The 26,796-nt window shown below is 57.3% G+C and overlaps 2 protein-coding genes across 32 annotated transcripts in view; one reads left to right on the top strand and one right to left on the bottom strand.

Annotated features, from left to right (window-relative positions):
• The window catches only part of LOC127473544 (uncharacterized), a 460,553-nt gene that overhangs the window by 425,126 nt on the left and 8,631 nt on the right, over nucleotides 1–26,796 (bottom strand). The gene's annotated exons all lie outside the window — the stretch shown is intronic.
• On the top strand, nucleotides 1,944–26,253 carry LOC127473534 (uncharacterized). 31 transcript variants are annotated; one of them, XM_051793257.1, is made up of 23 exons: nucleotides 1,944–2,117; nucleotides 2,330–2,401; nucleotides 2,489–2,560; nucleotides 2,648–2,746; nucleotides 3,400–3,471; nucleotides 3,559–3,630; nucleotides 3,718–3,816; nucleotides 5,021–5,092; nucleotides 5,180–5,251; nucleotides 11,935–12,042; nucleotides 12,736–12,807; nucleotides 21,906–21,983; nucleotides 22,071–22,169; nucleotides 22,266–22,373; nucleotides 23,006–23,077; nucleotides 23,167–23,244; nucleotides 23,332–23,433; nucleotides 23,889–23,996; nucleotides 24,595–24,666; nucleotides 24,770–24,835; nucleotides 24,924–25,022; nucleotides 25,323–25,488; nucleotides 26,011–26,253. In XM_051793257.1, the coding sequence occupies exons 1-23, from the start codon at nucleotides 2,021–2,023 to the stop codon at nucleotides 26,213–26,215; spliced, it is 2,160 nt and encodes a 719-aa protein (XP_051649217.1). In that variant the 5' UTR covers nucleotides 1,944–2,020; the 3' UTR covers nucleotides 26,216–26,253. The 31 variants fall into 31 exon arrangements, with proteins under 31 accessions (XP_051649217.1, XP_051649216.1, XP_051649224.1 ...); XM_051793256.1 differs by lacking the exons at nucleotides 21,906–21,983; nucleotides 22,071–22,169 and adding exons at nucleotides 20,158–20,235; nucleotides 20,323–20,424; XM_051793264.1 differs by lacking the exons at nucleotides 21,906–21,983; nucleotides 22,071–22,169; nucleotides 22,266–22,373 and adding exons at nucleotides 20,158–20,235; nucleotides 20,323–20,424; nucleotides 20,879–20,986 and having other exon boundaries at nucleotides 24,924–24,983.

The raw sequence follows: 26,796 nt of genomic DNA, 5'->3' as shown, positions 1-26,796 counted from the left end.
AGAAGCATTTTTCATCTCAACACTAGGGAAGTTCTTTGTGGTGGGAAATTATTAATTTTTCATTTAGAATTATGTCTTTTGGTTTTGTTCACTCATTTCAATTCATGGTTTCATTACCTTGTACTGAAAACTGCTGCAACAAAATCTGCCTAAGCCTTGATATCAATATTCCTTTTGTTATCATTAGCATTTTTCAAATGCATTTTTTAAAGACTGGAATAACTCAACATCATTGAAAGCTAACATGGCATCTGCTTTAGGAACTTGAAGTATCTGCTTCTGTCAGGTAATGAAGTAGATTAAAGTGTGTCCAGTGCTGAAAGTCTACAACAGGTGTAATCCTTTGCTGGGAGTAAGGCTTGCATAGTTAGTAAGACAGTAGCACTTGGCTGCTGCTTTTAGCCAGGGATATAGAAACCAAGTAAGTAATTCCTCATCTTCCCTGAAATACATCATGTGTTGTACCAGCAGCCATGAAATTAGAGTTAATAGATTAATAACTAAAGGAAAACCAAGTAACTGGAGAAGTGTAATCATGAACAGATGGATAAGGCTGCACGTGCACACCCACAGTGATCAGATGTTGCCCTTTGGGGATGTTAGGACCTGGCTGTCCTATCAGGTATGTTCCCCCTTTTGTTGTATCCAGCCCACTCGCAGTTATCTGCAGACTTGACTCAAACTTTGGTTGGGGCAGAGCTGGTGAGGTCTATGCTCTGCTTACTTGGGATATTCCTGCTCCATGGCAATGCAGATTTGGCATTTAGGTCTCAGACATACGTAAGTTTTCCTAAGTGTAGCAAACTTTGGTCACTTAGCTAGAAATCAGGAGCAAAGCCAGCAGGCTCCTGGCCAGTACTAAGGAGAGTTGTTTTCCCCCCCATCTTTCTGATTCAAGACCTATCCCAGAGGAAGCCATAGGAATACATGGCAGACTTGAATTACAGGAATAGAATGAAAAATGTCTGCTTGAATGCTGAGTATGATTGAAGCATAGCAAGAGTTTTCCAGCCCCTGGTACATTTAGAAAACCCCTTGTAATCTTTGTGTTTCACCAGCAGCCTATTGCTGTTCTTATCTGTATTCCCTCTAACTTTTCCATACACTACTGGTGTTTAATACATCCCTTTGCCTGCAGTAGAGCTTGTTCTCTCTTTCCAAGGATGGCATTTCTCCGTTCCAGTCACTGGAAGCCCATGGCTGCCGGAATACAAATGCTATTGTGACCGCCAAGGGAACTGGGAGCCTCAGCTGCAATAGAGGGACACCCAGCCTTTTTCCTTTAATGTCGTGGCAGTCCAGTCTGCAATGGATGAATTCCTTGCTGCTGTTGGCTAACCCTTGTGCTGGTACCAAGGTGCCATCCCATGGATGGAGCAGGCAGGGAGGGATCACAGGCCCACGGTGCTGGCGTTGCTGCAGCTGCCCTGATTGCCTGCCTTGGCTTATTTTTAGGAATTACGGCATCAAGTCCTTCCCTGTTTCAATATGGGCCACCCCCCAGCCCTGAGTGCACAGCACCCACTCGGTGTCGGCGTGGCGGGGGAAGAGCTGGCAGGTGCTGCCGGCAAGAGCGGGAATCACCGACAGGAGGTGAATGTTGGAGCTGGCATTGATATTGCAGTAGAGCCATGAAACGTCTCACTTGTGCAATGTCATACAAATCAGTTCTCAGGCCAACAAGCAGACTGGACAGAGCTGTGTGGCGGGATGTGCTCCCCTGGCTGGGAGGGCAGCTCCTGAGATTTGTCCCCTCACAATCCCACCCAGACAGTGAGGTCACAGAAGGGCTGTGAGGTCACAGAGCCCCGTGGTCCCACAGCACTGCAATGACCGACCACTCAGTCCCTGACCACAACTGTGGCGGCGGCGGCGGCGGCGGCGTTTGGACAAAAATTACTGGACAGAGATTGTACAGCAGCGGTTTCAGGACAGCGGTGTCAGGACAGCGGTGTCAGGACAGGGGTGTCAGGACAGCGGCGGCAGCAGTAGCTGCCGGACGGTGTGAGGGCGAGGGGCCATGGCCCTTGCTCTCCGCCTCTTCCTCCCCCTCCTCCTGGCAGTGGCCCTGCACGCCAGGGCTGCCCAGGCTGCTCCGGTGCCAGCGCGGGGAGCAGGTGAGCCGGCGGCCTGGGGCACCTTTCCCGGCCAGCGGGCTCTTCTCCCCGGGAAGCGTCGGGGATGGTTTTCCCCTCTGCAGCTCTGGCCATGTCCATTGACATCTGGCCCCCACGGGGCTCCCCAAACTCCTTGCAGTTCCACAGTTCTCTAAGGCAGGAGGGGATCCCAGCATGCCATGGAAACAGTTCCCATCTCTGTTTGCTTCTAGATGAGGGTGCTGGGAATTCTTTTTCAGCAGCTTGGCTAGAAGGTGGCTTGGACTCCTTGGGGCCTCCTGCAGGTAATTCTCAATGTGTGCTCAAAGAATAATCATTGACAACATGGCAAGAGCCAGATGACAGAAGTTTCTTTGGCTGTTGAGTTACAGGAGTGTCCGCAGGGAGGACTTTTCCAGCTTCTGGGCTGGTTCCTCCACACAAAGCTGGCTCACATCGTAGGGGTAAGAAGTCTGTCCTTGCTGACCTCACAGGCTGTGCTCTGGTTTTCTCTAATCCATTCATGTCAAATGGAACTACTTCCCATTCAGGTCCTCCAAGAGGCAGGAACCGATCTCCAGGAGACAAACCATCCCAGGAGGCACTGGAACTTCTGGACCAAATGCTGAGTAAATTGCAGAGACGAAGAGGTGGGTCTGTTTCCTCATCCTGAGCCATGAGACCCATCAGCTGGGGGCTTTAGATCCGTGTATGGACAGGCAGTGGCTGCACAGCGGGAAGGGATCCATCGCAGCCTCGCTGCCCCGCTGCTGCTTTCATGTCCCCAAGGTCCCTCCCGCTGCAGCTGCTCCCAGAGCTGGCCCTGAGTGTCGAGAGGCCCAAGGCACCAGAGCAGCCCAGAGCGGGATCCCTCCCGCGAGCCGAGGGCCGGAGCGCTCCCTGGCTCCCACCCTGGGCAGGGGCTCACGTGTCTCCTGACAGGGCCTGACTCTGTCCCCTTGGGCTGTGGGAGCTGTCCCGGGGCAGGGAGGGATGGGGCTGGCACTGCCTGCTGCAGTCTTCCCCAGGGCTTTAGCCAGGGTTTCCTGAGTGCAGGAGACACCCCCGAGGGGCCCTTGGCAGCTCCAGCCGCTCCCCCAGGGATGTTGCACAGGGCCTGGAACGAGTGTGCAGAGCGGCCAGGAGCCAGCCCAGAGCTGCCCAGGCCCCTCTGCAGCTCTGGCCATGTCCATTGACATCTGGCCCCCACGGGGCTCCCCGAGCCCCTGCAGTGCCACAGTTCTCTGAGGCAGGAGGGGATCCCAGCATGCCATGGAAACAGTTCATCCCTGTTTGCTTCTAGATGAGGACACTGGGAATGCTTCTCCAGCAGCTTGGATGGAAGATACTTTGGGTCCCTTGGGGTCTCCTGCAGGTAATTCTCAATGTGTGCTCAAAGACTAATAATTGACAACATGGCAAGAGCCAGGTGACAGAATCTCCTCTGACTGTTGAGTTACAGGGGTGTCCGCAGGGAGGACTTTTCCAGCTCCTGGGCTGGTTGCTCCACGGTGGTCCAGCTCACATCACAGGGGTGAGTAGTCTGTCTCTGCTGACCTCACAGGCTGAGCTCTGGTTTTCTGTAATCCATTCATGTCAAATGGAACTGCTTCCCATTCAGGTCCTCCAAGAGGCAGGAATCAACCTCCAGGAGACAAACCACCTCAGAAGGCACAGGATCTTCTGGACCAAATGCTGAATGAACTGGAGAGACGGAGAGGTGGGTCTGTTTCCTCATCCTGAGCCATGACACTCATCAGCTGGGGGCTTTAGATCCACGTGTGGACAGGCAGTGGCTGCACAGCGGGAAGGGATCCATCGCAGCCTCGCTGCCCCGCTGCTGCTTTCCCGCCTTGTGGGGCTGATTCCCTGCCTGGCCTGGCTGCAGCTTCTCCCCAGCCTCTGCAGGAAGGCCTTGAGCATCCCCTGACCCTGTGCCCCAAATGCACCACGGGCCCTGCAGACCAGGAGATCCCCTGCAATTGCCTGGTCTGGTCTCCCGGCAGCTCCGGTGTGGCGGCTGTTTGGAGGAGGGAGTGCCCTGACCCAGCCCCAAAAGCCTGGCTGTTTCCCTGGACCTTTCCCATGTCTTTTATAAGCATTACCTCCTGAAGATGCCACCTCCCTGGCAGGGAACAGTTCCATCAAAGACAGTTAAACAGTTCCAATCAAAGACAATTCAGCAAGCGTTCAGAAACCTTCTCTGCCTATCAAAAAGATAATAAGAGGACTGAAAATTTGGACTAATTACCATGACAAGCAAGAAATCAATAACGAATAGAAGATAGAATACTAATAATAGAAAGATTTATGTAATTTATAGCCTATGAACATTAATTTCTTTGTTTGCTAAAATCTATTAATCGTGAAATATTTCAAAAGTGCCTGTGTGTTTTTGGGGGAGTGACCCCATGTGCATCCAGAACTGTAAGGGAGTAATATCTGCTTTCTAATATTAAAGATATTGTTAGAGACTTTGATTTATCCTGAGGTTTTTGGAAAGAGCTCTGATGGCTGTCCTTTCTGGGGAAAAGGCAGATGGTGAGAACAAGCCTCCACGTGTCTCCTGAGAGAGCCTGACTTGGGCTGTGAGAGCTGTCCTGGGGCAGGGAGGGATGGGGCTGGCACTGCCTGCTGCAGTCTTCCCCAGGGCTTTAGCCAGGGTTTCCTGAGTGCAGGAGACACCCCGAGGGGCCCTTGGCTCCTCCAGCCGCTCCCCCAGGGATGTTGCACAGGGCCTGGAACGAGTGTGCAGAGCGGCCAGGAGCCAGCCCAGAGCTGCCCAGGCCCCTCTGCAGCTCTGGCCATGTCCATTGACATCTGGCCCCCACGGGGCTCCCCGAGCCCCTGCAGTGCCACAGTTCTCCGAGGCAGGAGGGGATCCCAGCATGCCATGGAAACAGTTCATCCCTGTTTGCTTCTAGCTGAGGACACTAGGAATGCTTCTCCAGCAGCTTGGATGGAAGATACTTTGGGTCCCTCGGGGTCTCCTGCAGGTAATTCTCAATGTGTGCTCAAAGACTAATAATTGACAACATGGCAAGAGCCAGATGACAGAAGCTTCTCTGACTGTTGAGTTACAGGGGTGTCTGCAGGGAGGACTTTTCCAGCTCCTTTGCTTATTCCTCTGCACAAGCCCAGCTCACATGGCAGGGGTGAGTAGTCTGTCTCTGCTGACTTCACAGGCCGAGCTCTGGTTTTCTCTAATCCGTTCTTGTCAAATAGAACTACTTTCTATTAAGATGCTCCAAGACACAGGCATCAACCTCCATGAGACAAACTATCCCAGAAGGCATTGGATCTTCTGGACCAAGTACTGAATGAACTGCAGGGAGGGCACAGTGGGTTTCTTTCCCTCAGCCTGAGCCGTGAGACCCATCAGCCTGGGGCTTTAGATCCACGTGTGGACAGGCAGTGGCTGCACAGCGGGAAGGGATCCATCGCAGCCTCGCTGCCCCGCTGCTGCTTTCCCGCCTTGTGGGGCTGATTCCCCGCCTGGCCTGGCTGCAGCTTCTCCCCAGCCTCTGCAGGAAGGCCTTGAGCATGCCCTGACCCTGTGCCCCAAATGCACCACGGGCCCTGCAGACCAGGAGATCCCCTGCAATTGCCTGGTCTGGTCTCCCGGCAGCTCCGGTGTGGTGGCTGTTTGGAGGAGGGAGTGCCCTGACCCAGTGGGAAAACATCATCCATTTTCATGAACCTTTTCCATGTCTGTTTTAAGTATTTCCTCCTGAAGATGCCACCTCCCTTATGTGGAATGGTTCCAACTGATCCAGTTGTCTCTCTTGCTTTCCCCAGAGATGGACCAAGGGGCTGTTCAGAAGTCAGTGCTCCCCAAAGGAAGCAGTGGCTCCGTGCCAGGCTCTGCTGAGGGCAGGGAGGCGATGCCAGGCACGGGCACACGGGGTAATTGCTGTGGCGTGGTCAGCCGGTGTCGGCCATCGGGGTGGCTGTGTGGCAGCAGCTCTTCCCCCAGTGCCCGCTCGGGCCCATCATGGCAAGAAGACCATAACAGAACAGATAAATTATCCTAAGCAGACACAGTGGAATTGGGTACTGAGCAGTCTTGCTGAGGGCTGTCAGTGAGGGGCATGGGAGTGTCAGGGCTGGCACTGCCTGCTGCAGGGATGGGTTGTGTGCGTGTCCCTCAAAGGAGCGACTGCTCAAGCAGCTCCGCTCCCCCCGGGCTCTCCTCCCGGCCTTCTGGGTTTGCTTTGGTGGCACAGCCTGTCCCCAGGGCTGGGAGCCTCCAGGCACCCGCACTGAGGGAAACAGAGAACATCCTGGCTGTGTCCAACGCGCTGTCGGCTTAGCAGGGGTGCCCAGGACGGGCTAACGCTCCAAATTGCTCCCGCAGATGCAGCCGGTGCCACAACACGTGCCAAGATCCAGGAGAGCACTGGGAGAGATTTCTGTCGAGGAACACACTGTTTGAGTGTGATAATGGCAAGCATGTTGGGTGGGCAGCTTGCCATCATGTTGTGCTGTGCTGGAATCTGGTACTGGAGGGTGAGAAAACGGTGAGTTGTTTGTTGATCTCCCCCTCAAACAGCTTCTTTTGAAGGCAGCTCCTAGCCATGGAACATTCCCAGCCTGGCTGCTGTGGAGCGGCCAGTTAGTCCTTGGCCAAAGAACTCTGCTGAGGCTTCTGCTGCTGTCCAGTGCTGTCCTGGCCTCTCAGCTGCTGGCCCCTCCTGGGGAGCCCGCTGGGACTGGAGCCAGTGCTGGCTCCAACTGAGCCTGCCTGGCCAAGAGCAGCCCCAGCAGGACGGGCAGAGGCAAAGCAAGGTGGGGAGGAGAAGGAGCGGGGACGAGATTGCCCTTGGAAGGCAGACGTGCCCTGGCGCCCGCTCCTGCCCAGGGACCCTGCCCAGAGCCATCCCCCTGCTCGCTGGGGCCTTGAGGGGCAGGTGTCCAGCGGGGCCAAGGTGTGCCAGCAGCTCCCCCGTGCTGCTGAGCCTTGCCAGCTCTGGGCCCTGCTGGGCAGCAGAGTCCCTGTGTGCCCCCTGCAGCTGGGCCTCAGCCACCTCCTCTCTTCACAGGCACATCCTTAAAGAAAAGCTGAAAGCTGGTGGCTGGTCCCAAGATGTCTACAGCCGGAAGAGCTGGAGCAGCAGCTCTGAGTCTGACCAGCTTTTAGTGGCACATCCACCCCTGAGCAGTTTTGAGCCCGCAGGCTAAGTCCTCCATCCACGACCGATGGTTCAACCCCAGGGAAATGAGTTGGAAGTGCTCAACAGAACTCCAAGTGTGAACTTCCAGGGTCAACTCTTCTGTACAAATAAAAAAGGACAGAGCTGGCACACCAGTGTTTGTGTGGTACCATCAGCCCTGGCTGAGCTCCGTGCCCGGGCACAGCCGTGGATGCCCACGGTGTGGGCAGGCAGGAGCCAGGCTGGGGCTGGGGGAGCCCGTGGTGAGGGACCTTGGGCTGAGGGCACCTTTACTGCAGTGGGACCATCTGGGCCTGGGCCTCTCAAATAGGATGCCCAGGAAAAGAGGGAAGCCATCAAGAGCATTTTCAGGGCCACAGCCTGACAAACAATATCTAGAGGCAAAGCAGAAGTTATTGCTAATTAACAAGCACTTGATGGGACCTAACTGATGGGTAATCACCAATCCTGGGTGCTGAGTCCCCTGTTCAAGGCTTTGACTGCCTGGGGAGTAACTCAGCTGTGATCACCCACTGCTTGAATGGAGCATTGAGAGGGCAGCCAGGGTAACACCCTGGGACCTGACAAATTTGCAGAACACATTTGCCAGGGTTTTCAGTAGTGGCTTGCCTTGGAAAAATAAGGAATGGCACTGGACTGTGCTCCATACAGAAGCCCTTCATGGAAGGATTTGCTGCAGAACAGCTCTAGAGAGCACCAACAATCCAGGGGCAACCACACACTCAACTTCCCAGGTCAAAACATTCGGTGTTGCTGGGCTGGGGGTCCCCATATGGCAGGAGGGAATTTGGAGTCCCCCATAAGATGAGACTGGTGTCCCTGAGGAGGCACCCAGGCATATTTTGGGCTGTCTTCTATTGTGTGCAGGGGTCTGAGGTCCCCCATAAGACTTGCAGGGAGCTGAGGACTGGGATGAGGAACATGGTGGGGGCATTGGATTTTCCTCTAAAGAGGGCAGGGTGTTTGGAATCCTTCATAAGCCATGTAGGGGGCTGTCACTCCTCATGAGGTTCTCAGGGGTTCTGGGGCCTCTTTTGTGGTGTGCAGGTGCTTAGGGAGCCCCGTGACGTTTGCAGAGGGCTGAGCCCCAGGCTCTCTGGTCTGGGGCCGAGTAGGGCCCTTCCTGGGACAGTCTGGCCGGGCCAGGGACCCGCGGGGCCAAGGGGCCAAGGGGCAGCCTGACGAGCCGGGGGGAGACACAACAAGGGGCCTCCTCGCTGAGCTGGAGCCCAGCACACACCTACAGCCCCGGCGCTTCGCCAGGGCACAGGAGGCACTGCGGGGGGACAGCTGAGCCCGTGGCTTCTCACACCAGCGGGAGCCTGGCACTGTTAGTTCCGAGGCCACGCCTTAGATGGCAGTGACCATGGCCCACAAGCTGGGAAGGTCTTGAGGGGCAGAGACTTTCAACGCTTCTCCCCGGGAAGAGTGGCTGATCCTGGGGGTTTTTTCCCCTCAAAACCAATATCTTGACAGGGAGTAACACACCTTAGCTCCACCCTCCTGTGGCCTGTGATGTGCAGGGGTGGTTGTGCAGGCATTTTACAGTAACTGCCCTCAGTTTATTCACCTGCAGAGCCAATGTCATCACATACCAAAAAGGGGCTTCTTATTCACTGTTGTCATAGCTGAGATACTCGGACAGATGTTACAATTCCAAGTACTTGCATCCAAAGCTGTCTCAAGTCAGCAAGGGATAAAGTGACAGTGGACACTGCTCAGTTCTTAGGGCAGAGGGAGTGGGAACAGAAAGTGCTCTCCCAAATAAAGAGTTCCATGTTCACTGCTGGTGTTTAATACATCCCTTTGCCTGCAGTAGAGCTTGTTCTCTCTTTCCAAGGATGGCATTTCTCCGTTCCAGTCACTGGAAGCCCATGGCTGCCGGAATGCAAATGCTATTGCGACCGCCAAGGGAACTGGGAGCCTCAGTTGCAATAGAGGGACACCCAGCCTTTTTCCTTTAATGTCGTGGCAGTCCAGTCTGCAATGGATGAATTCCTTGCTGCTGTTGGCTAACCCTTGTGCTGGTACCAAGGTGCCATCCCATGGATGGAGCAGGCAGGGAGGGATCACAGGCCCACGGTGCTGGCGTTGCTGCAGCTGCCCTGATTGCCTGCCTTGGCTTATTTTTAGGAATTACGGCATCAAGTCCTTCCCTGTTTCAATATGGGCCACCCCCCAGCCCTGAGTGCACAGCACCCACTCGGTGTCGGCGTGGCGGGGGAAGAGCTGGCAGGTGCTGCCGGCAAGAGCGGGAATCACCGACAGGAGGTGAATGTTGGAGCTGGCATTGATATTGCAGTAGAGCCATGAAACGTCTCACTTGTGCAATGTCATACAAATCAGTTCTCGTGCCAACAAGTAGACTGGACAGAGCTGTGTGGCGGGATGTGCTCCCCTGGCTGGGAGGGCAGCTCCTGAGATCCATCCCCACACAATCCCTGTAAAGTAACATACATGCAGGTATCCCCCAAAAATGCCAAGGCAGTGGAAAGAATTCAAAAAGGTTCGTTTTGAAGACAAGAACATTCAAAAGCATACAAAGGAAATTCTGCACCAGCTACAAGAGCACTGGGCCTGAGAAAGTCACTGATCTCTTCCAGGCTTCTCTATTATCGCTGCCCCCCCGTCTCTCTCTGGCCCTGTAGCGTGTCTGTAAGCGTTCTCTCTGTGCTCCCGTTCCAGCCAGAGAGGCTGAGGACTTGTCTGGTAATGGGGGGAGGGAGAAAGCAGCCAAACTGCCTTTGAGAAAGGTGTTCCTTTTTAGCAGCCAAGTGTGAGAAGGGCCTGAAGAATGTTCAGATGATCTTGTGTTGTTTTATCTAAGCCATGATTTACTGCCTAGGGAGAGCTGAACTGTCCGGTTTGCGATTCACCATGCGGGGATGTGAAGAGGGGTAACTTGAAACTCCAGGGTCTGTGTGTGTGGTGTGTGTGATGTGCATGATGGGCCAGCCTGAGAGAGTGATGGATGTGTGACTTGCAGCTGTGTTCTGTCTTAATTTGCTTAACCACTCCCAGCTGAGAGTGAATGAGATAAAACCCCTAGATCATGGGCAATAAAGCAATTTCTGTCCATTAAATCAGGAGTCCGTAATTCATTCTGTCATATTCCTTTTACGCAGAAAAGCCTTCCTAAGGACCTAACTGTCTCCTCATAACAAAATCTTCTGCAAGCCTTTTCTATCCTCACAATCCCACCCAGACAGTGAGGTCACAGCAGGGCTGTGAGGTCACAGAGCCCCGTGGTCCCACAGCACCACAATGACCGACCACTCAGTCCCTGACTGCAACTGTTGCGGCAGCAGCGGCGGCGGCAGCAGTGTCAGATTTGGTGGCGTTTGGACAGTGATTACTGGACAGTGATTACTGGACAGTGATTACTGGACAGAGATTGTACAGCAGCGGTTTCAGGACAGCAGTGTCAGGACAGCGGTGTCAGGACAGGGGTGTCAGGACAGCGGCGGCAGCAGTAGCTGCCGGACGGTGTGAGGGCGAGGGGCCATGGCCCTTGCTCTCCGCCTCTTCCTCCCCCTCCTCCTGGCAGTGGCCCTGCACGCCAGGGCTGCCCAGGCTGCTCCGGTGCCAGCGCGGGGAGCAGGTGAGCCGGCGGCCTGGGGCACCTTTCCCGGCCAGCGGGCTCTTCTCCCCGGGAAGCGTCGGGGATGGTTTCCCCCAGGGCTTTAGCCAGGGTTTCCTGGGTGCGGAGAGAGCCCCAAGGGGCCCTTGGCAGCTCCAGCCGCTCCCCCAGGGATGTTGCACAGGGCCTGGAACGAGTGTGCAGAGCGGCCAGGAGCCAGCCCAGAGCTGCCCAGGCCCCTCTGCAGCTCTGGCCATGTCCATTGACATCTGGCCCCCACGGGGCTCCCCGAGCCCCTGCAGTGCCACAGTTCTCTGAGGCAGGAGGGGATCCTAGCATGCCATGGAAACAGTTCCCATCTCTGTTCTAGATGAGAACACTGGGAATGCTTCCCCATTAGACTGGCTGCGTAAAGTTTTGCAGCCCTTGCAGCCTCCTGCAGGTAAGTTTTCAATGACTCCTCAAAGAAAAATATTTGACAACATGGCAAGAGCCAGATGACAGAAGCTTCTTTGGCTGTTGAGTTACAGGGGTGTCTGCAGGGAGGACTTTTCCAGCTCCTCTTCTAGTTCCTCGGCCCAAACTCCTCTCACATGGCACAGGTGAGTAGTCTGTCCCTGCTGATCTCACAGCCTGAGCTCTGGTTTTCTCTAATCCGTTCATGTCAAATGGAACTGCTTGCCATTCAGGTCTTCCAAGAGGCAAGAGCCAATGTCCAGGAGAGAAAAAGACTCGTGAGTCAAATGAAGTTCTGAAAGAAATTATGAAGGAACCTCAGAAAGGGCGAGGTGGATCTGTTTCCTCATCCTGAGCCCAGTGTGGACAGGCAGTGGCTGCATAGCGGGAAGGGATCCATCGCAGCCTCGCTGCCCCGCTGCTGCTTTCCCGCCTTGTGGGGCTGATTCCCCGCCTGGCCTGGCTGCAGCTTCTCCCCAGCCTCTGCAGGAAGGCCTTGAGCATCCCCTGACCCTGTGCCCCAAATGCACCACGGGCCTTGCAAAGCAGGAGATCCCTTGTATCGTGAAGATGCCACCTCCTTAACGGAGGTCCCATCTGATCCAGGTGTCCCTCTTGCTTTCCCCAGAGATGGACCAAGGGGCTGTTCAGAAGTTAATGTTCCCTGAAGGAAGCAGTGGCTCCGTGCCAGGCTCTGCTGAGGGCAGGGAGGCGATGCCAGGCACGGGCACACGGGGTAATTGCTGTGGCGTGGTCAGCCGGTGTCGGCCATCGGGGTGGCTGTGTGGCAGCAGCTCTTCCCCCAGTGCCCGCTCGGGCCCGTCACGGCAGCAGCCAAAGCTGAAAGCACGACAGGTTGGAGGCATCTGGAGCATGTTCTGCAGCCCCTGGGAAACGGGACTCTGGTCCCAAGGTCCCTCCCGCTGCAGCTGCTCCCAGAGCTGGCCCTGAGTCTCGAGAGGCCCAAGGCACCAGAGCAGCCCAGAGCGGGATCCCTCCCGCGAGCCGAGGGCCGGAGCGCTCCCTGGCTCCCACCCTGGGCAGGGGCTCACGTGTCTCCTGACAGGGCCTGACTCAGTCCCCTTGGGCTGTGGGAGCTGTCCCGGGGCAGGGAGGGATGGGGCTGGCACTGCCTGCTGCAGTCTTCCCCAGGGCTTTAGCCAGGGTTTCCTGAGTGCAGGAGACACCCCCGAGGGGCCCTTGGCTGCTCCAGCTGCTCCCCCAGGGATGTTGCACAGGGCCTGGAACGAGTATGCAGAGCGGCCAGGAGCCAGCCCAGAGCTGCCCAGGCCCCTCTGCAGCTCTGGCCATGTCCATTGACATCTGGCCCCCACGGGGCTCCCCGAGCCCCTGCAGTGCCACAGTTCTCTGAGGCAGGAGGGGATCCCAGCATGCCATGGAAACAGTTCCCATCTCTGTTTGCTTCTAGATGAGAACACTGGGAATGCTTCTCCATTGGATTGGCTGCGTAAAGTTTTGGGGCCCTTGCAGCCTGCTGCAAGTAAGTTCTCAATGTCACCTCAAAGAAAAATATTTGACAACATGGCAAGAGCCAGATGACAGAAACTTCTTGGGCTGTTGAGTTACAGGGGTGTCTGCAGGGAGGACTTTTCCAGCTCCTCTTCTGGTTGCTCCGCCCAAACCCGCCTCACATGGCAGGGGTGAGTAGTCTGTCCCTGCTGACCTCACAGGCTGAGCTCTGGTTTTCTCTAATCTGTTCATGTCAAATGGAACTGCTTGCCATTCAGGTCCTCCAAGAGGCAAGAGCCAACGTCCAGGAGAGAAAAAGACCCATGAGTCAAATGAAGTTCTGAAAGAAATTATGAAGGAACTTCAGAAAGGGCGAGGTGGGTCTGTTTCCTCAGCCTGAGCCGTGAGACCCATCAGCCGAGGCTTTAGATCCACGTGTGGACAGGCAGTGGCTGCACAGCGGGAAGGGATCCATCGCAGCCTCGCTGCCCCGCTGCTGCTTTCCCGCCTTGTGGGGCTGATTCCCCGCCTGGCCTGGCTGCAGCTTCTCCCCAGCCTCTGCAGGAAAGCCTTGAGCATGCCCTGACCCTGTGCCCCAAATGCACCACGGGCCCTGCAGACCAGGAGATCCCCTGCAATTGCCTGGTCTGGTCTCCCGGCAGCTCCGGTGTGGCGGCTGTTTGGAGGAGGGAGTGCCCTGACCCAGCCCCAAAAGCCTGGCTGTTTCCCTGGACCTTTCCCATGTCTTTTATAAGCATTGCCTCCTGAAGATGCCACTTCCCTTATGGAGAACAGCTCCCTCTGATCCAGTTGTCCCTCTTGCTTTCCCCAGAGATGGACCAAGGGGCTCTGTGGCAGGCGGCGTTCCCCAAAGGAAGCAGTGGCTCCGTGCCAGGCTCTGCTGAGGGCAGGGAGGCGATGCCAGGCACGGGCACACGGGGTAATTGCTGTGGCGTGGTCAGCCGGTGTCGGCCATCGGGGTGGCTGTGTGGCAGCAGCTCTTCCCCCAGTGCCCGCTCGGGCCCGTCACGATGTGGGTTCAGTGAGGGTTTGCTCTGCACTCCTGAGAGAGCCCCGAGGGGCCCTTGGCTGCTCCAGCTGCTCCCCCAGGGATGTTGCACAGGGCCTGGAACGAGTGTGCAGAGCGGCCTGGAGCCAGCCCAGAGCTGCCCAGGCCCCTCTGCAGCTCTGGCCATGTCCATTGACATCTGGCCCCCACGGGGCTCCCCGAGCCCCTGCAGTGCCACAGTTCTCCGAGGCAGGAGGGGATCCCAGCATGCCATGGAAACAGTTCATCCCTGTTTGCTTCTAGACAGGAATCATGACTTGGATTATCTGGAAATCCTGCTGAATGATGAAGTGAATTTCCTGGGGCAACCTGGAGGCAAATTCTCAGTGTCCCTTTCCTGACAGAATAATCCCTGTCAATGTGGCAAGAGCTCATTCATGTGCCATTTTCCTTAAGACCCTCTCAAGGTTGCTGGATTGTGGCAATCATGGCCGACTCCTTGCTCAGGCCCAAGAGGGATCCCACAGAATCCCTGTCAGGGAGAACTTTTAATCTTCTTTCCCTGGAAATGCCAGTTGCTCCCTCCGTGTCGACACGGAGAAGGGCAGAGAGGGAAGGGGCCGGGTCCAGGGCTGTGCCCGGGGGCTGTGCCTGGCGCGGCTCCTTTGCCGGCCCCTCGGAGCCGGAGGTGCTCCCGCTGCGGCTGCCAAGCCATGGCCCTCGCTGGGGCTGAGTTTGGAGCTGGGGCAGCTCCAGGGAGTCCCTGGTGCCCTGACAGCTCTGTGTGGGGCTCCTTTGGTCCCAGCGAGGGGCCACTGCTGGCCCGTGGGAGCTCTGCCCCTGCTCCTGAGGGGAGGGCAGAGATGAGGGCCCTGCAGGGATCCCGTTGCCCAGTTGCACTCCCTGCCCCTCCGGCCTGAGGGAGAGTCTGGAACTGGGTCACGGGAGCTCTTCTGTCCTGCCCTTCTTTGCAGCCAAGCCTGGGGGTGACGGTGAGCAGGAACCTGGAGTGGGGCCCAGGGCTGAGCCTCCGGAAGGTCGTGTGGGTACGTCGTGGCTTTTCCCCCTGGGAGAGCTGCCAGCTCAGAGCCCAAAGCTGGGCCAGCCGGGCGCCTCTGCAGGGGCCAGGACAGAGACCTGCCCGTGTGTGCCCTGTCCCTGCGGGATCCCCTCACCCCCCTGTACCTCAGGGCTGCCCGTGCAGAGCTCCAGGGATGACACAAGTGTCTCTGCCTGTTGAGTTACAGGGGTGTCCGCAGGGAGGACTTTTCCAGCTCCTCTGCTGATTCCTCTGAGCAAGACCATCTCATATGGCATGAGTGAGTAGTCTGTCCCTGCTGACCACACCAGCTGAGCTCTGGTTTTCTCTAATCCGTTCATGTCAAATGGAACTGCTTGCCCTTCAGGTCCTCCAAGAGGCAAGAGCCAACGTCCAGGAGAGAAAAAGACCCTTGAGTCAAATGAAGTTCTGAAAGAAATTTTGAAGGAACTTCAGAAAGGGCGCTCCCTGGCTCCCACCCTGGCCAGGGGCTCACGTGTCTCCTGACAGGGCCTGACTCCATCCCCTTGGGCTGTGGGAGCTGTCCCAGGGCAGGGAAGGATGAGGCTGGCACTGCCTGCTGCAGGGATGGGTTGTGTGCGTGTCCCTCAAAGGAGCGACTGCTCAAGCAGCTCCGCTCCCCCCTGGCTCTCCTCCCGGCCTTCTGGGTTTGCTTTGGTGGGACAGCCTGTCCCCAGGGCTGGGAGCCTCCAGGCACCCGCACTGAGGGAAACAGAGAACATCCTGGCTGTGTCCAACGCGCTGTCGGCTTAGCAGGGGTGCCCAGGACGGGCTAACGCTCCAAATTGCTCCCGCAGATGCAGCCGGTGCCACAACACGTGCTCCCAAGGTCCAGGAGAGCACTGGAAGAGATTTCTGTCGGGGAACAGGCTGTTTGATTGTGATAATGGCAAGCATGTTGGGTGGTTTGCTTGCCATTATGTCGTGCTGTGCTGGAATCTGGTACTGGAGGGTGAGAAAACGGTGAGTTGTTTGTTGATCTCCCCCTCAAACAGCTTCTTTTGAAGGCAGCTCCTAGCCATGGAACATTCCCAGCCTGGCTGCTGTGGAGCGGCCAGTTAGTCCTTGGCCAAAGAACTCTGCTGAGGCTTCTGCTGCTGTCCAGTGCTGTCCTGGCCTCTCAGCTGCTGGCCCCTCCTGGGGAGCCCGCTGGGACTGGAGCCAGTGCTGGCTCCAACTGAGCCTGCCTGGCCAAGAGCAGCCCCAGCAGGACGGGCAGAGGCAAAGCAAGGTGGGGAGGAGAAGGAGCGGGGACGAGATTGCCCTTGGAAGGCAGACGTGCCCTGGCGCCCGCTCCTGCCCAGGGACCCTGCCCAGAGCCATCCCCCTGCTCGCTGGGGCCTTGAGGGGCAGGTGTCCAGCGGGGCCAAGGTGTGCCAGCAGCTCCCCCGTGCTGCTGAGCCTTGCCAGCTCTGGGCCCTGCTGGGCAGCAGAGTCCCTGTGTGCCCCCTGCAGCTGGGCCTCAGCCACCTCCTCTCTCCACAGGCTCCTCTCTGCTCCTGCTCCAGCCCAGACAAACACCTCGGGCAGGAAGAGCTGGACCTCTCATCTCTGCTCTTCCTGCCCAAAGCTGGCCGTGCTGACGTGGCTGAAGAACGGGCTTCTCACCCTCCTGGTCCAGCTGCCACGAAAAGGAGCCCCTCTGCCCCCGAGCCCTGCGGCCCCACCCTCCAGCCCAGTTTAAAGGTGGTCCTGCCCTGCCAGGGTAGGGATTTGGGCCACCTTAATATACAAATAAATAGAAATAAACCCTCCCTTGAGTGTCCGGGTGGTCCCACCAGCAAAGGCCCAAGGCCCCAGGCCTGGCTGAGCTCCGTGCCCGGGCACAGCCGTGGATGCCCACGGTGTGGGCAGGCAGGAGCCAGGCTGGGGCTGGGGGAGCCCGTGGTGAGGGACCTTGGGCTGAGGGCACCTTTACTGCAGTGGGATCATCTGGGCCTGGGCCTCACAAATAGGATGCCCAGGAAAAGAGAGAAACCATCAAGAGCATCTGTAGGGACATTGTAATATCAGCAGGAAAAACAATGGGTCTCCTTGTCACCTCTGGGTGCTGTGCTCCTGTCCAGATGCTCTCTGAGCGAGGGTTTGACTGCCTGGGGAGTAACTCAGCTGTGATCACCCACTGTTTGAATGGAGCATTGAGAGGGCAGCCAGGGTAACACCCTGGGATCTGACAAATTTGCAGAACACATTTGCCAGGGTTTTCAGTAGTGGCTTGCCTTGGAAAAATAGGGGATGGGACTGGACTGTGCTCCATACAGAAGTCCTTCATGGAAGGATTTGCTGCAGAACAGCTCTAGAGAGCACCAACAATCCGGGGGCAACCACACACTCAACTTCCCAAAACAAAACACTCGGTGTTGCTGGGCTGGGGGTCCCCATATGGTAGGAGGGAATTTGGAGTCCCCCATAAGATGGGACTGGTGTCCCTGAGGAGGCACCCAGGCATATTTTGGGCTGTCTTCTATGGTGTGCAGAGGGCTGAGGTCCCCCATAAGACTTGCAGGGAGCTGAGGACTGGGATGAGGAACATGGTGGGGGCGTTGGATTTTCCTCTAAAGAGGGCAGGGTGTTTGGAATCCTTCATAAGCCATGTAGGGGGCTGTCACTCCCCATGAGGTTCTCAGGGGTTCTGGGGCCTCTTTTGTCGTGTGCAGGTGCTTAGGGAGCCCCGTAACGTTTGCAGAGGGCTGAGCCCCAGGCTCTCTGGTCTGGGGCCGAGTAGGGCCCTTCCTGGGACAGTCTGGCCGGGCCAGGGACCCACGGGGCCAAGGGACCAAGGGGCAGCCTGACGAGCCGGGGGGAGACACAACAAGGGGCCTCCTCGCTGAGCTGGAGCCCAGCACACACCTACAGCCCCGGCGCTTCGCCAGGGCACAGGAGGCACTGCAGGGGGACAGCTGAGCCCGTGGCTTCTCACACCAGCGGGAGCCTGGCACTGTTAGTTCCGAGGCCACGCCTTAGATGGCAGTGACCATGGCCCACAAGCTGGGAAGGTCTTGAGGGGCAGAGACTTTCAACGCTTCTCCCCGGGAAGAGTGGCTGATCCTGGGGGTTTTTTCCCCTCAAAACCAATATCTTGACAGGGAGTAACACACCTTAGCTCCACCCTCCTGTGGCCTGTGATGTGCAGGGGTGGTTGTGCAGGCATTTTACAGTAACTGCCCTCAGTTTATTCACCTGCAGAGCCAATGTCATCACATACCAAAAAGGGGCTTCTTATTCACTGTTGTCATAGCTGAGATACTCGGACAGATGTTACAATTCCAAGTACTTGCATCCAAAGCTGTCTCAAGTCAGCAAAGGATAAAGTGACAGTGGACACTGCTCAGTTCTTAGGGCAGAGGGAGTGGGAACAGAAAGTGCTCTCCCAAATAAAGAGTTCCATGTTCACTGCTGGTGTTTAATACATCCCTTTGCCTGCAGTAGAGCTTGTTCTCTCTTTCCAAGGATGGCATTTCTCCGTTCCAGTCACTGGACGCCCATGGCTGCCGGAATGCAAATGCTATTGCGACCGCCAAGGGAACTGGGAGCCTCAGTTGCAATAGAGGGACACCCAGCCTTTTTCCTTTAATGTCGTGGCAGTCCAGTCTGCAATGGATGAATTCCTTGCTGCTGTTGGCTAACCCTTGTGCTGGTACCAAGGTGCCATCCCATGGATGGAGCAGGCAGGGAGGGATCACAGGCCCACGGTGCTGGCGTTGCTGCAGCTGCCCTGATTGCCTGCCTTGGCTTATTTTTAGGAATTACGGCATCAAGTCCTTCCCTGTTTCAATATGGGCCACCCCCCAGCCCTGAGTGCACAGCACCCACTCGGTGTCGGCGTGGCGGGGGAAGAGCTGGCAGGTGCTGCCGGCAAGAGCGGGAATCACCGACAGGAGGTGAATGTTGGAGCTGGCATTGATATTGCAGTAGAGCCATGAAACGTCTCACTTGTGCAATGTCATACAAATCAGTTCTCGTGCCAACAAGTAGACTGGACAGAGCTGTGTGGCGGGATGTGCTCCCCTGGCTGGGAGGGCAGCTCCTGAGATTTGTCCCCGCACAATCCCACCCAGACAGTGAGGTCACAGCAGGGCTGTGAGGTCACAGAGCCCCGTGGTCCCACAGCATCACAATGACCGACCACTTGGTACCTGACCACAACTGGGGCGGCGGCAGAGGCGGCGTTTGGATGAAGATTACTGGACGAAGATTACCACACAGAGATTGTACAACAGGGGTGTCAGGACAGCGGCGGCAGCAGTAGCTGCCGGACGGTGTGAGGGCGAGGGGCCATGGCCCTTGCTCTCCGCCTCTTCCTCCCCCTCCTCCTGGCAGTGGCCCTGCACGCCAGGGCTGCCCAGGCTGCTCCGGTGCCAGCGCGGGGAGCAGGTGAGCCGGCGGCCTGGGGCACCTTTCCCGGCCAGCGGGCTCTTCTCCCCAGGAAGCGTCGGGGATGGTTTTCCCCAGGGCTTTAGCCAGGGTTTCCTGAGTGCGGAGAGAGCCCCGAAGGGCCCTTGGCTGCTCCAGCCGCTCCCCCAGGGATGTTGCACAGGGCCTGGAACGAGTGTGCAGAGCGGCCAGGAGCCAGCCCAGAGCTGCCCAGGCCCCTCTGCAGCTCTGGCCATGTCCATTGACATCTGGCCCCCACGGGGCTCCCCGAGCCCCTGCAGTGCCACAGTTCTCCCAGCATACCATGGAAATGGTTCCCATCTCTGTTGGCTTCTAGATAAGGATCATGACTTGGATAATGTGAAAGTTGGAAATGTGGATGATGATTTGAATTTCCTGGAGCAACCTGGAGGCAAGTTCTCAATGTCCCTTTCCTGACAGAATAATCCCTGTCAATGTGGCAAGAGCTCATTCATGTGCCATTTTCCTTAAGACCCTCTCAAGGTTGCTGCATTGTGGCAATCGTGGCCGACTCCTTGCTCAGGCCCAAGAGGGATCCCACAGAATCCCTGTCAGGGAGAACTTTTAATCTTCTTTCCATGGAAATGCCAGTTGCTCCCTCCGTGTCGACACGGAGAAGGGCAGAGAGGGAAGGGGCCGGGCCCAGGGCTGTGCCCAGGGGGCTGTGCCTGGCGCGGCTCCTTTGCCGGCCCCTCGGAGCCGGAGGTGCTCCCGCTGCGGCTGCCAAGCCATGGGCCTCGCTGGGGCTGAGTTTGGAGCTGGGGCAGCTCCAGGGAGTCCCTGGTGCCCTGACAGCTCTGTGTGGGGCTCCTTTGGTCCCATCGAGGGGCCACTGCTGGCCTGTGGGAGCTCTGCCCCTGCTCCTGAGGGGAGGGCAGAGATGAGGGCCCTGCAGTGAAGTATATCTGGCTGTTGAGTTACAGGGGTGTCCGCGGGGAGGACTTTTCCAGCTGCTGTGCTGGTTGTTCCATACAAGCTAAACTCACATCACAGGGGTGAGTAGTCTGTCCCTGCTGACCTCACAGGCTGAGCTCTGGTTTTCTCTAATCTGTTCATGTCAAATGGAACTGCTTCTCATTCAGGTCCTCCAGGAGGCAAGAGCCAACATCAAGGTGAAAAGAAATCCCAGGAGCCATCTGAAGGCATGAGGCAAATGCTGAAGGAAATGCTGCAGGCAGGGCCTGGTGGGTCTGTTTCCTCAGCCTGAGCCGTGAGACCCATCACCGAGGCTTTAGATCCACGTGTGGACAGGCAGTGGCTGCACAGCGGGAAGGGATCCATCGCAGCCTCGCTGCCCCGCTGCTGCTTTCCCGCCTTGTGGGGCTGATTCCCCGCCTGGCCTGGCTGCAGCTTCTCCCCAGCCTCTGCAGGAAAGCCTTGAGCATGCCCTGACCCTGTGCCCCAAATGCACCACGGGCCCTGCAGACCAGGAGATCCCCTGCAATTGCCTGGTCTGGTCTCCCGGCAGCTCCGGTGTGGCGGCTGTTTGGAGGAGGGAGTGCCCTGACCCAGCCCCAAAAGCCTGGCTGTTTCCCTGGACCTTTCCCATGTCTTTTACAAGCATTGCCTCCTGAAGATGCCACTTCCCTTATGGAGAACAGCTCCCTCTGATCCAGTTGTCCCTCTTGCTTTCCCCAGAGATGGACCAAGGGGCTCTGTGGCAGGCGGCGTTCCCCAAAGGAAGCAGTGGCTCCGTGCCAGGCTCTGCTGAGGGCAGGGAGGCGATGCCAGGCACGGGCACACGGGGTAATTGCTGTGGCGTGGTCAGCCGGTGTCGGCCATCGGGGTGGCTGTGTGGCAGCAGCTCTTCCCCCAGTGCCCGCTCGGGCCCGTCACGATGTGGGTTCAGTGAGGGTTTGCTCTGCACTCCTGAGAGAGCCCCGAGGGGCCCTTGGCTGCTCCAGCTGCTCCCCCAGGGATGTTGCACAGGGCCTGGAACGAGTGTGCAGAGCGGCCTGGAGCCAGCCCAGAGCTGCCCAGGCCCCTCTGCAGCTCTGGCCATGTCCATTGACATCTGGCCCCCACGGGGCTCCCCGAGCCCCTGCAGTGCCACAGTTCTCTGAGGCAGGAGGGGATCCCAGCATGCCATGGAAATGGTTCATCCCTGTTTGCTTCTAGACAGGAATCATGACTTGGATTACCTGCAAGTTCTTGTGGATGATGCTTTGAGTTTCCTGGAGCAACCTGGAGGCAAGTTCTCAGTGTCCCTTTCCTGACAGAATAATCCCTGTCAATGTGGCAAGAGCTCATTCATGTGCCATTTTCCTTAAGACCCTCTCAAGGTTGCTGGATTGTGGCAATCATGGCCGACTCCTTGCTCAGGCCCAAGAGGGATCCCACAGAATCCCTGTCAGGGAGAACTTTTAATCTTCTTTCCATGGAAATGCCAGTTGCTCCCTCCGTGTCGACACGGAGAAGGGCAGAGAGGGAAGGGGCCGGGCCCAGGGCTGTGCCCGGGGGGCTGTGCCTGGCGCGGCTCCTTTGCCGGCCCCTCGGAGCCGGAGGTGCTCCCGCTGCGGCTGCCAAGCCATGGCCCTCGCTGGGGCTGAGTTTGGAGCTGGGGCAGCTCCAGGGAGTCCCTGGTGCCCTGACAGCCCTGCGTGGGGCTCCTTTGGTCCCAGCATGTAGATCAGCAGGTATGACAGAAGTTTCTCTGGCTGTTGAGTTACAGGGGTGTCCGCGGGGAGGACTTTTGCAGCTCCTGAGCTGATTCCTTTGCACAAGCGCAATTCACATGGCAGGGGTGAGTAGTCTGTCCCTGCTGACCTCACAGGCTGAGTTCTGGCTTTCTCTAATCTGTTCATATCAAATGGAACTACTTCCCATTCAGGTGCTCTGAAAGGCAAGAGTGAAGCTGAAGGAGACAAAGAATTTCTTGAATCAAATGAAATCCTGAGAGAAATTGTGAAGGAACTGATGAGAGGGCGAGGTGGGTCTGTTTCTCTCAGCCTGAGCTGTGCCACTCATCAGCTGGGGGCTTTAGATCAGTCTCATCTGATCCTGTTGTCCCTCTTGCTTTCCCCAGAGATGGACCAAGGGGCTCTGTGGCAGGCGGCGTTCCCTGAAGGAAGCAGTGGCTCCGTGCCAGGCTCTGCTGAGGGCAGGGAGGCGATGCCAGGCACGGGCACACGGGGTAATTGCTGTGGCGTGGTCAGCCGGTGTCGGCCATCGGGGTGGCTGTGTGGCAGCAGCTCTTCCCCCAGTGCCCGCTCGGGCCCGTCATGGCAAGAAGACCATAACAGAATAGATTAATCCCGAGCACACTCAGGGAACTTGGGTACTGAGCAGTCCTGTTGAGAGACCTCAGTGAGGAGCATTGCCTGAAACATTGGAGCAGCTGCAAGGGGTGCCCCTACTGGGGAAAAAAGGCAGATGGGGAGAGCAAGGCTCCAGTACCTCCTCAGAGGGCCTGACTCAGTCCCTTTGGGCTGTGGGCAATAGCTGGGAGGCGGGAGGACTAGTTGTGGCACTGCCAGATGCAGGGCTTTAGTGCAGGGCTTTAGTGAGGGTTTGTGGCACAGAGCCTCGAGGGGCCCGTGGCTGCTCCAGCCGCTCCCCCAGGGATGTTGCACAGGGCCTGGAATGAGTGTGCAGAGCGGCCAGGAGCCAGCCCAGAGCTGCCCAGGCCCCTCTGCAGCTCTGGCCATGTCCATTGACATCTGGCCCCCACGGGGCTCCCCGAGCCCCTGCAGTGCCACAGTTCTCTGAGGCAGGAGGGGATCCCAGCATGCCATGGAAACAGTTCCCATCCCTGTTTGCTTCTAGATGAGGCTGCTGGGAATGCGTCGCCATTAGATTGGCTGCATGAAGTTTTGGAGCCCTTGCAGCCTCCGGCAGGTAATTCCCCTCAAAGAATAATAATTCTATATTTTATAAACAATAAACATGGAAAGATCCAGGTGACAGAAACTTCTCTGGCTGTTGAGTTACAGGGGTGTCTGCAGGGAGGACTTTTCCAGCTCCTCTACTGCTTGTTCCATACAAGCTAAACTCACATCACAGGGGTGAGTAGTCTGTCCCTGCTGACCTCACAGGCTGAGCTCTGGTTTTCTCTAATCTGTTCATGTCAAATGGAACTGCTTCTCATTCAGGTCCTCCAGGAGGCAAGAGCCAACATCAAGGTGAAAAGAAATCCCAGGAGCCATCTGAAGGCATGAGGCAAATGCTGAAGGAAATGCTGCAGGCAGGGCCTGGTGGGTCTGTTTCCTCAGCCTGAGCCGTGAGACCCATCAGCCGAGGCTTTAGATCCACGTGTGGACAGGCAGTGGCTGCACAGCGGGAAGGGATCCATCGCAGCCTCGCTGCCCCGCTGCTGCTTTCCCGCCTTGTGGGGCTGATTCCCCACCTGGCCTGGCTGCAGCTTCTCCCCAGCCTCTGCAGGAAGGCCTTGAGCATGCCCTGCCCCTGTGCCCCAAATGCACCACGGGCCCTGCAGACCAGGAGATCCCCTGCAATTGCCTGGTCTGGTCTCCCGGCAGCTCCGGTGTGGTGGCTGTTTGGAGGAGGGAGTGCGCTGACCCAGCCCCAAAAGCCTGGCTGTTTCCCTGGACCTTTCCCATGTCTTTTATAAGCATTGCCTCCTGAAGATGCCACTTCCCTTATGGAGAACAGCTCCCTCTGATCCAGTTGTCCCTCTTGCTTTCCCCAGAGATGGACCAAGGGGCTCTGTGGCAGGCGGCGTTCCCTGAAGGAAGCAGTGGCTCCGTGCCAGGCTCTGCTGAGGGCAGGGAGGCGATGCCAGGCACGGGCACACGGGGTAATTGCTGTGGCGTGGTCAGCCGGTGTCGGCCATCGGGGTGGCTGTGTGGCAGCAGCTCTTCCCCCAGTGCCCGCTCGGGCCCGTCACGGCAGCAGCCAAAGCTGAAAGCACAACAGGTTGGAGGCATCTGGAGCATGTTCTGCAGCCCCTGGGAAACGGGACTCTGGCCCCAAGGTCCCTCCCGCTGCAGCTGCTCCCATTGTTGCAGAAAGCAAGGCTCCAGTGTCTCATAAGTGGGCCTGACTCTATCCACTGTGGAAACTTTCTCCCAGGGAAGGATGTTTTGTTGTGGCACTGCCTGCTGCAGTCTTCCCCAGGGCTTTAGCCAGGGCTTCCTGAGTGCAGGAAACCCCCCCCGAGGGGCCCTTGGCTGCTCCAGCCTCTCCCCCAGGGATGTTGCACAGGGCCTGGAACGAGTGTGCAGAGCGGCCAGGAGCCAGCCCAGAGCTGCCCAGGCCCCTCTGCAGCTCTGGCCATGTCCATTGACATCTGGCCCCCACGGGGCTCCCCGAGCCCTTGCAGTGCCACAGTTCTCTGAGGCAGGAGGGGATCCCAGCATGCCATGGAAACAGTTCCCATCTCTGTTTGCTTCTAGATGAGGACACTGGGAATGCTTCTCCATTGGATTGGCTGCATGAAGTTTTGGGGCCCTTGATGTCCCCTGCAGGTAAAGTGTCATTTTCCCTCAAAGATCAATTACTCGAAATTCTAAACCCAATAAATGTCACAAGAGCCAGATGACAGAAGTTTCTCTGGTTATTGAATTACAGGCGTATCTGCATGGAGGACTTTTCCAGCTCCTCTGCTGGTTGTTCCACACAAGCCCAGCTCACATGGTGAGTAATCTGTCCCTGCTGACCTCACAGGCTGAGCTCTGGTTTTCTCTAATCCGTTCATGTCAAATGAAACTAACTTTCCATTCAGGTCCTCCAAGAGGCAAGAACCCACCTCCAGGTGAAAAGAAATCCCAGGAGCCATCTGAAGGCATGAGAGAAATACTAAATGAACTGGGGAGAGGTCAGGGTGGGTCCCTTTCCCTCAGCCTGAGCTGTGAGGCTCATCAGCTGGGGGCTTTAGATCCACATGTGGCTGCACAGCGGGAAGGGATCCATCGCAGCCTCTCTGGACTGGGGCTCACGTGTCTCCTGAGAGGGTCTGACCCTTTTGGCTGTGGGAGCTGTCCTGGAGCAGGGAGGATCAGTGCTGGTACTGCCTCCAGGCACCCGCACTGAGGGAAACAGAGAACGTCCTGGCTGTGTCCAACGCGCTGTCGGCTTAGCAGGGGTGCCCAGGACGGGCTAACGCTCCAAATTGCTCCCGCAGATGCAGCCGGTGCCACAACACGTGCTCCCAAGATCCAGGAGAGCACTGGGAGAGATTTCTGTCAGGGAACACACTGTTTGATTGTGATAATGGCAAGCATGTTGGGTGGGCTGCTTGTCATCATGTCATGCTGTGCTGGAATCTGGTACTGGAGGGTGAGAAAACGGTGAGTTGTTTGTTGATCTCCCCCTCAAACAGCTTCTTTTGAAGGCAGCTCCTAGCCATGGAACATTCCCAGCCTGGCTGCTGTGGAGCGGCCAGTTAGTCCTTGGCCAAAGAACTCTGCTGAGGCTTCTGCTGCTGTCCAGTGCTGTCCTGGTCTCTCAGCTGCTGGCCCCTCCTGGGGAGCCCGCTGGGACTGGAGCCAGTGCTGGCTCCAACTGAGCCTGCCTGGCCAAGAGCAGCCCCAGCAGGACGGGCAGAGGCAAAGCAAGGTGGGGAGGAGAAGGAGCGGGGACGAGATTGCCCTTGGAAGGCAGACGTGCCCTGGCGCCCGCTCCTGCCCAGGGACCCTGCCCAGAGCCATCCCCCTGCTCGCTGGGGCCTTGAGGGGCAGGTGTCCACCGGGGCCAAGGTGTGCCAGCAGCTCCCCTGTGCTGCTGAGCCTTGCCAGCTCTGGGCCCTGCTGGGCAGCAGAGTCCCTGTGTGCCCCCTGCAGCTGGGCCTCAGCCACCTCCTCTCTCCACAGGCAAGAGAGCAGCCTTGCTCCTGCTCCAGAGCAGCCAAACACCTCGGGCAGGAAGAGCAGGACCTCTCACCTTCACTCTTTGTACCCTTGCTCAGCTGCGTTGCCGCGGCTGCAGCACCTGCTTTTTGATGTCAAGGTCCAGCTGCCACCAAAACGTTCCTCTCTGCCTCTAAACCCACTGATCGCACCCTATGACGAGGACTGAAGTTGGTCCTTTCCTGCCCACCCCTTTTGTTCAAATAAAGAGAGATTCAGCATCACTTGAGTGTCCGGGTGGTCCCACCAGCAAAGGCCCAAGGCCCCAGCCCTGGCTGAGCTCTGTGCCCGGGCACAGCCGTGGATGCCCACGGTGTGGGCAGGCAGGAGCCAGGCTGGGGCTCCTGTGACCAGCAGCAGGGCCCTGAGGGGCTGGGGCAGTCCGTGGTGAGGGTCCTTGGGCTGAGGGCACATCTACTGCAGCAGGACCATGTGGTTCTGGACCTCTTTGGTGGTTTAAATAACCCAGGGTTAAAAAAAAGGTTAACCCCACTGAGGATGTCCACCCCCTCCTCTTCCCCTTTCTGGCAGGGGGAGAGACACTAGGAGAGACAATGGGAAAATAAAATTGTGGGAATCCCAATTCTACACGCATTTACAGAATTTTTACAAGAAAAACTTGCAGCAAACAGAACAATAGAAAGGGATTGGTTTGCCCACAAACAGGAGTATACACCAGCGAACAAAAAATACTGCTCCCTGAAGAGAGCATCCAGTGTAGTTTTCCTGCCTGGACCCCAGGATAAAAAA

Source organism: Manacus candei, unplaced genomic scaffold, assembly GCF_025592945.1.
Source record: "Manacus candei isolate 608988 ecotype Guabito, Panama unplaced genomic scaffold, ASM2559294v1 h1tg000036l, whole genome shotgun sequence".
Lineage (NCBI taxonomy): Eukaryota > Metazoa > Chordata > Aves > Passeriformes > Pipridae > Manacus > Manacus candei.
The sequence above is the reverse complement of the archived record's forward strand: the minus strand, read 5'-3'. Positions and strand labels throughout refer to the sequence as shown.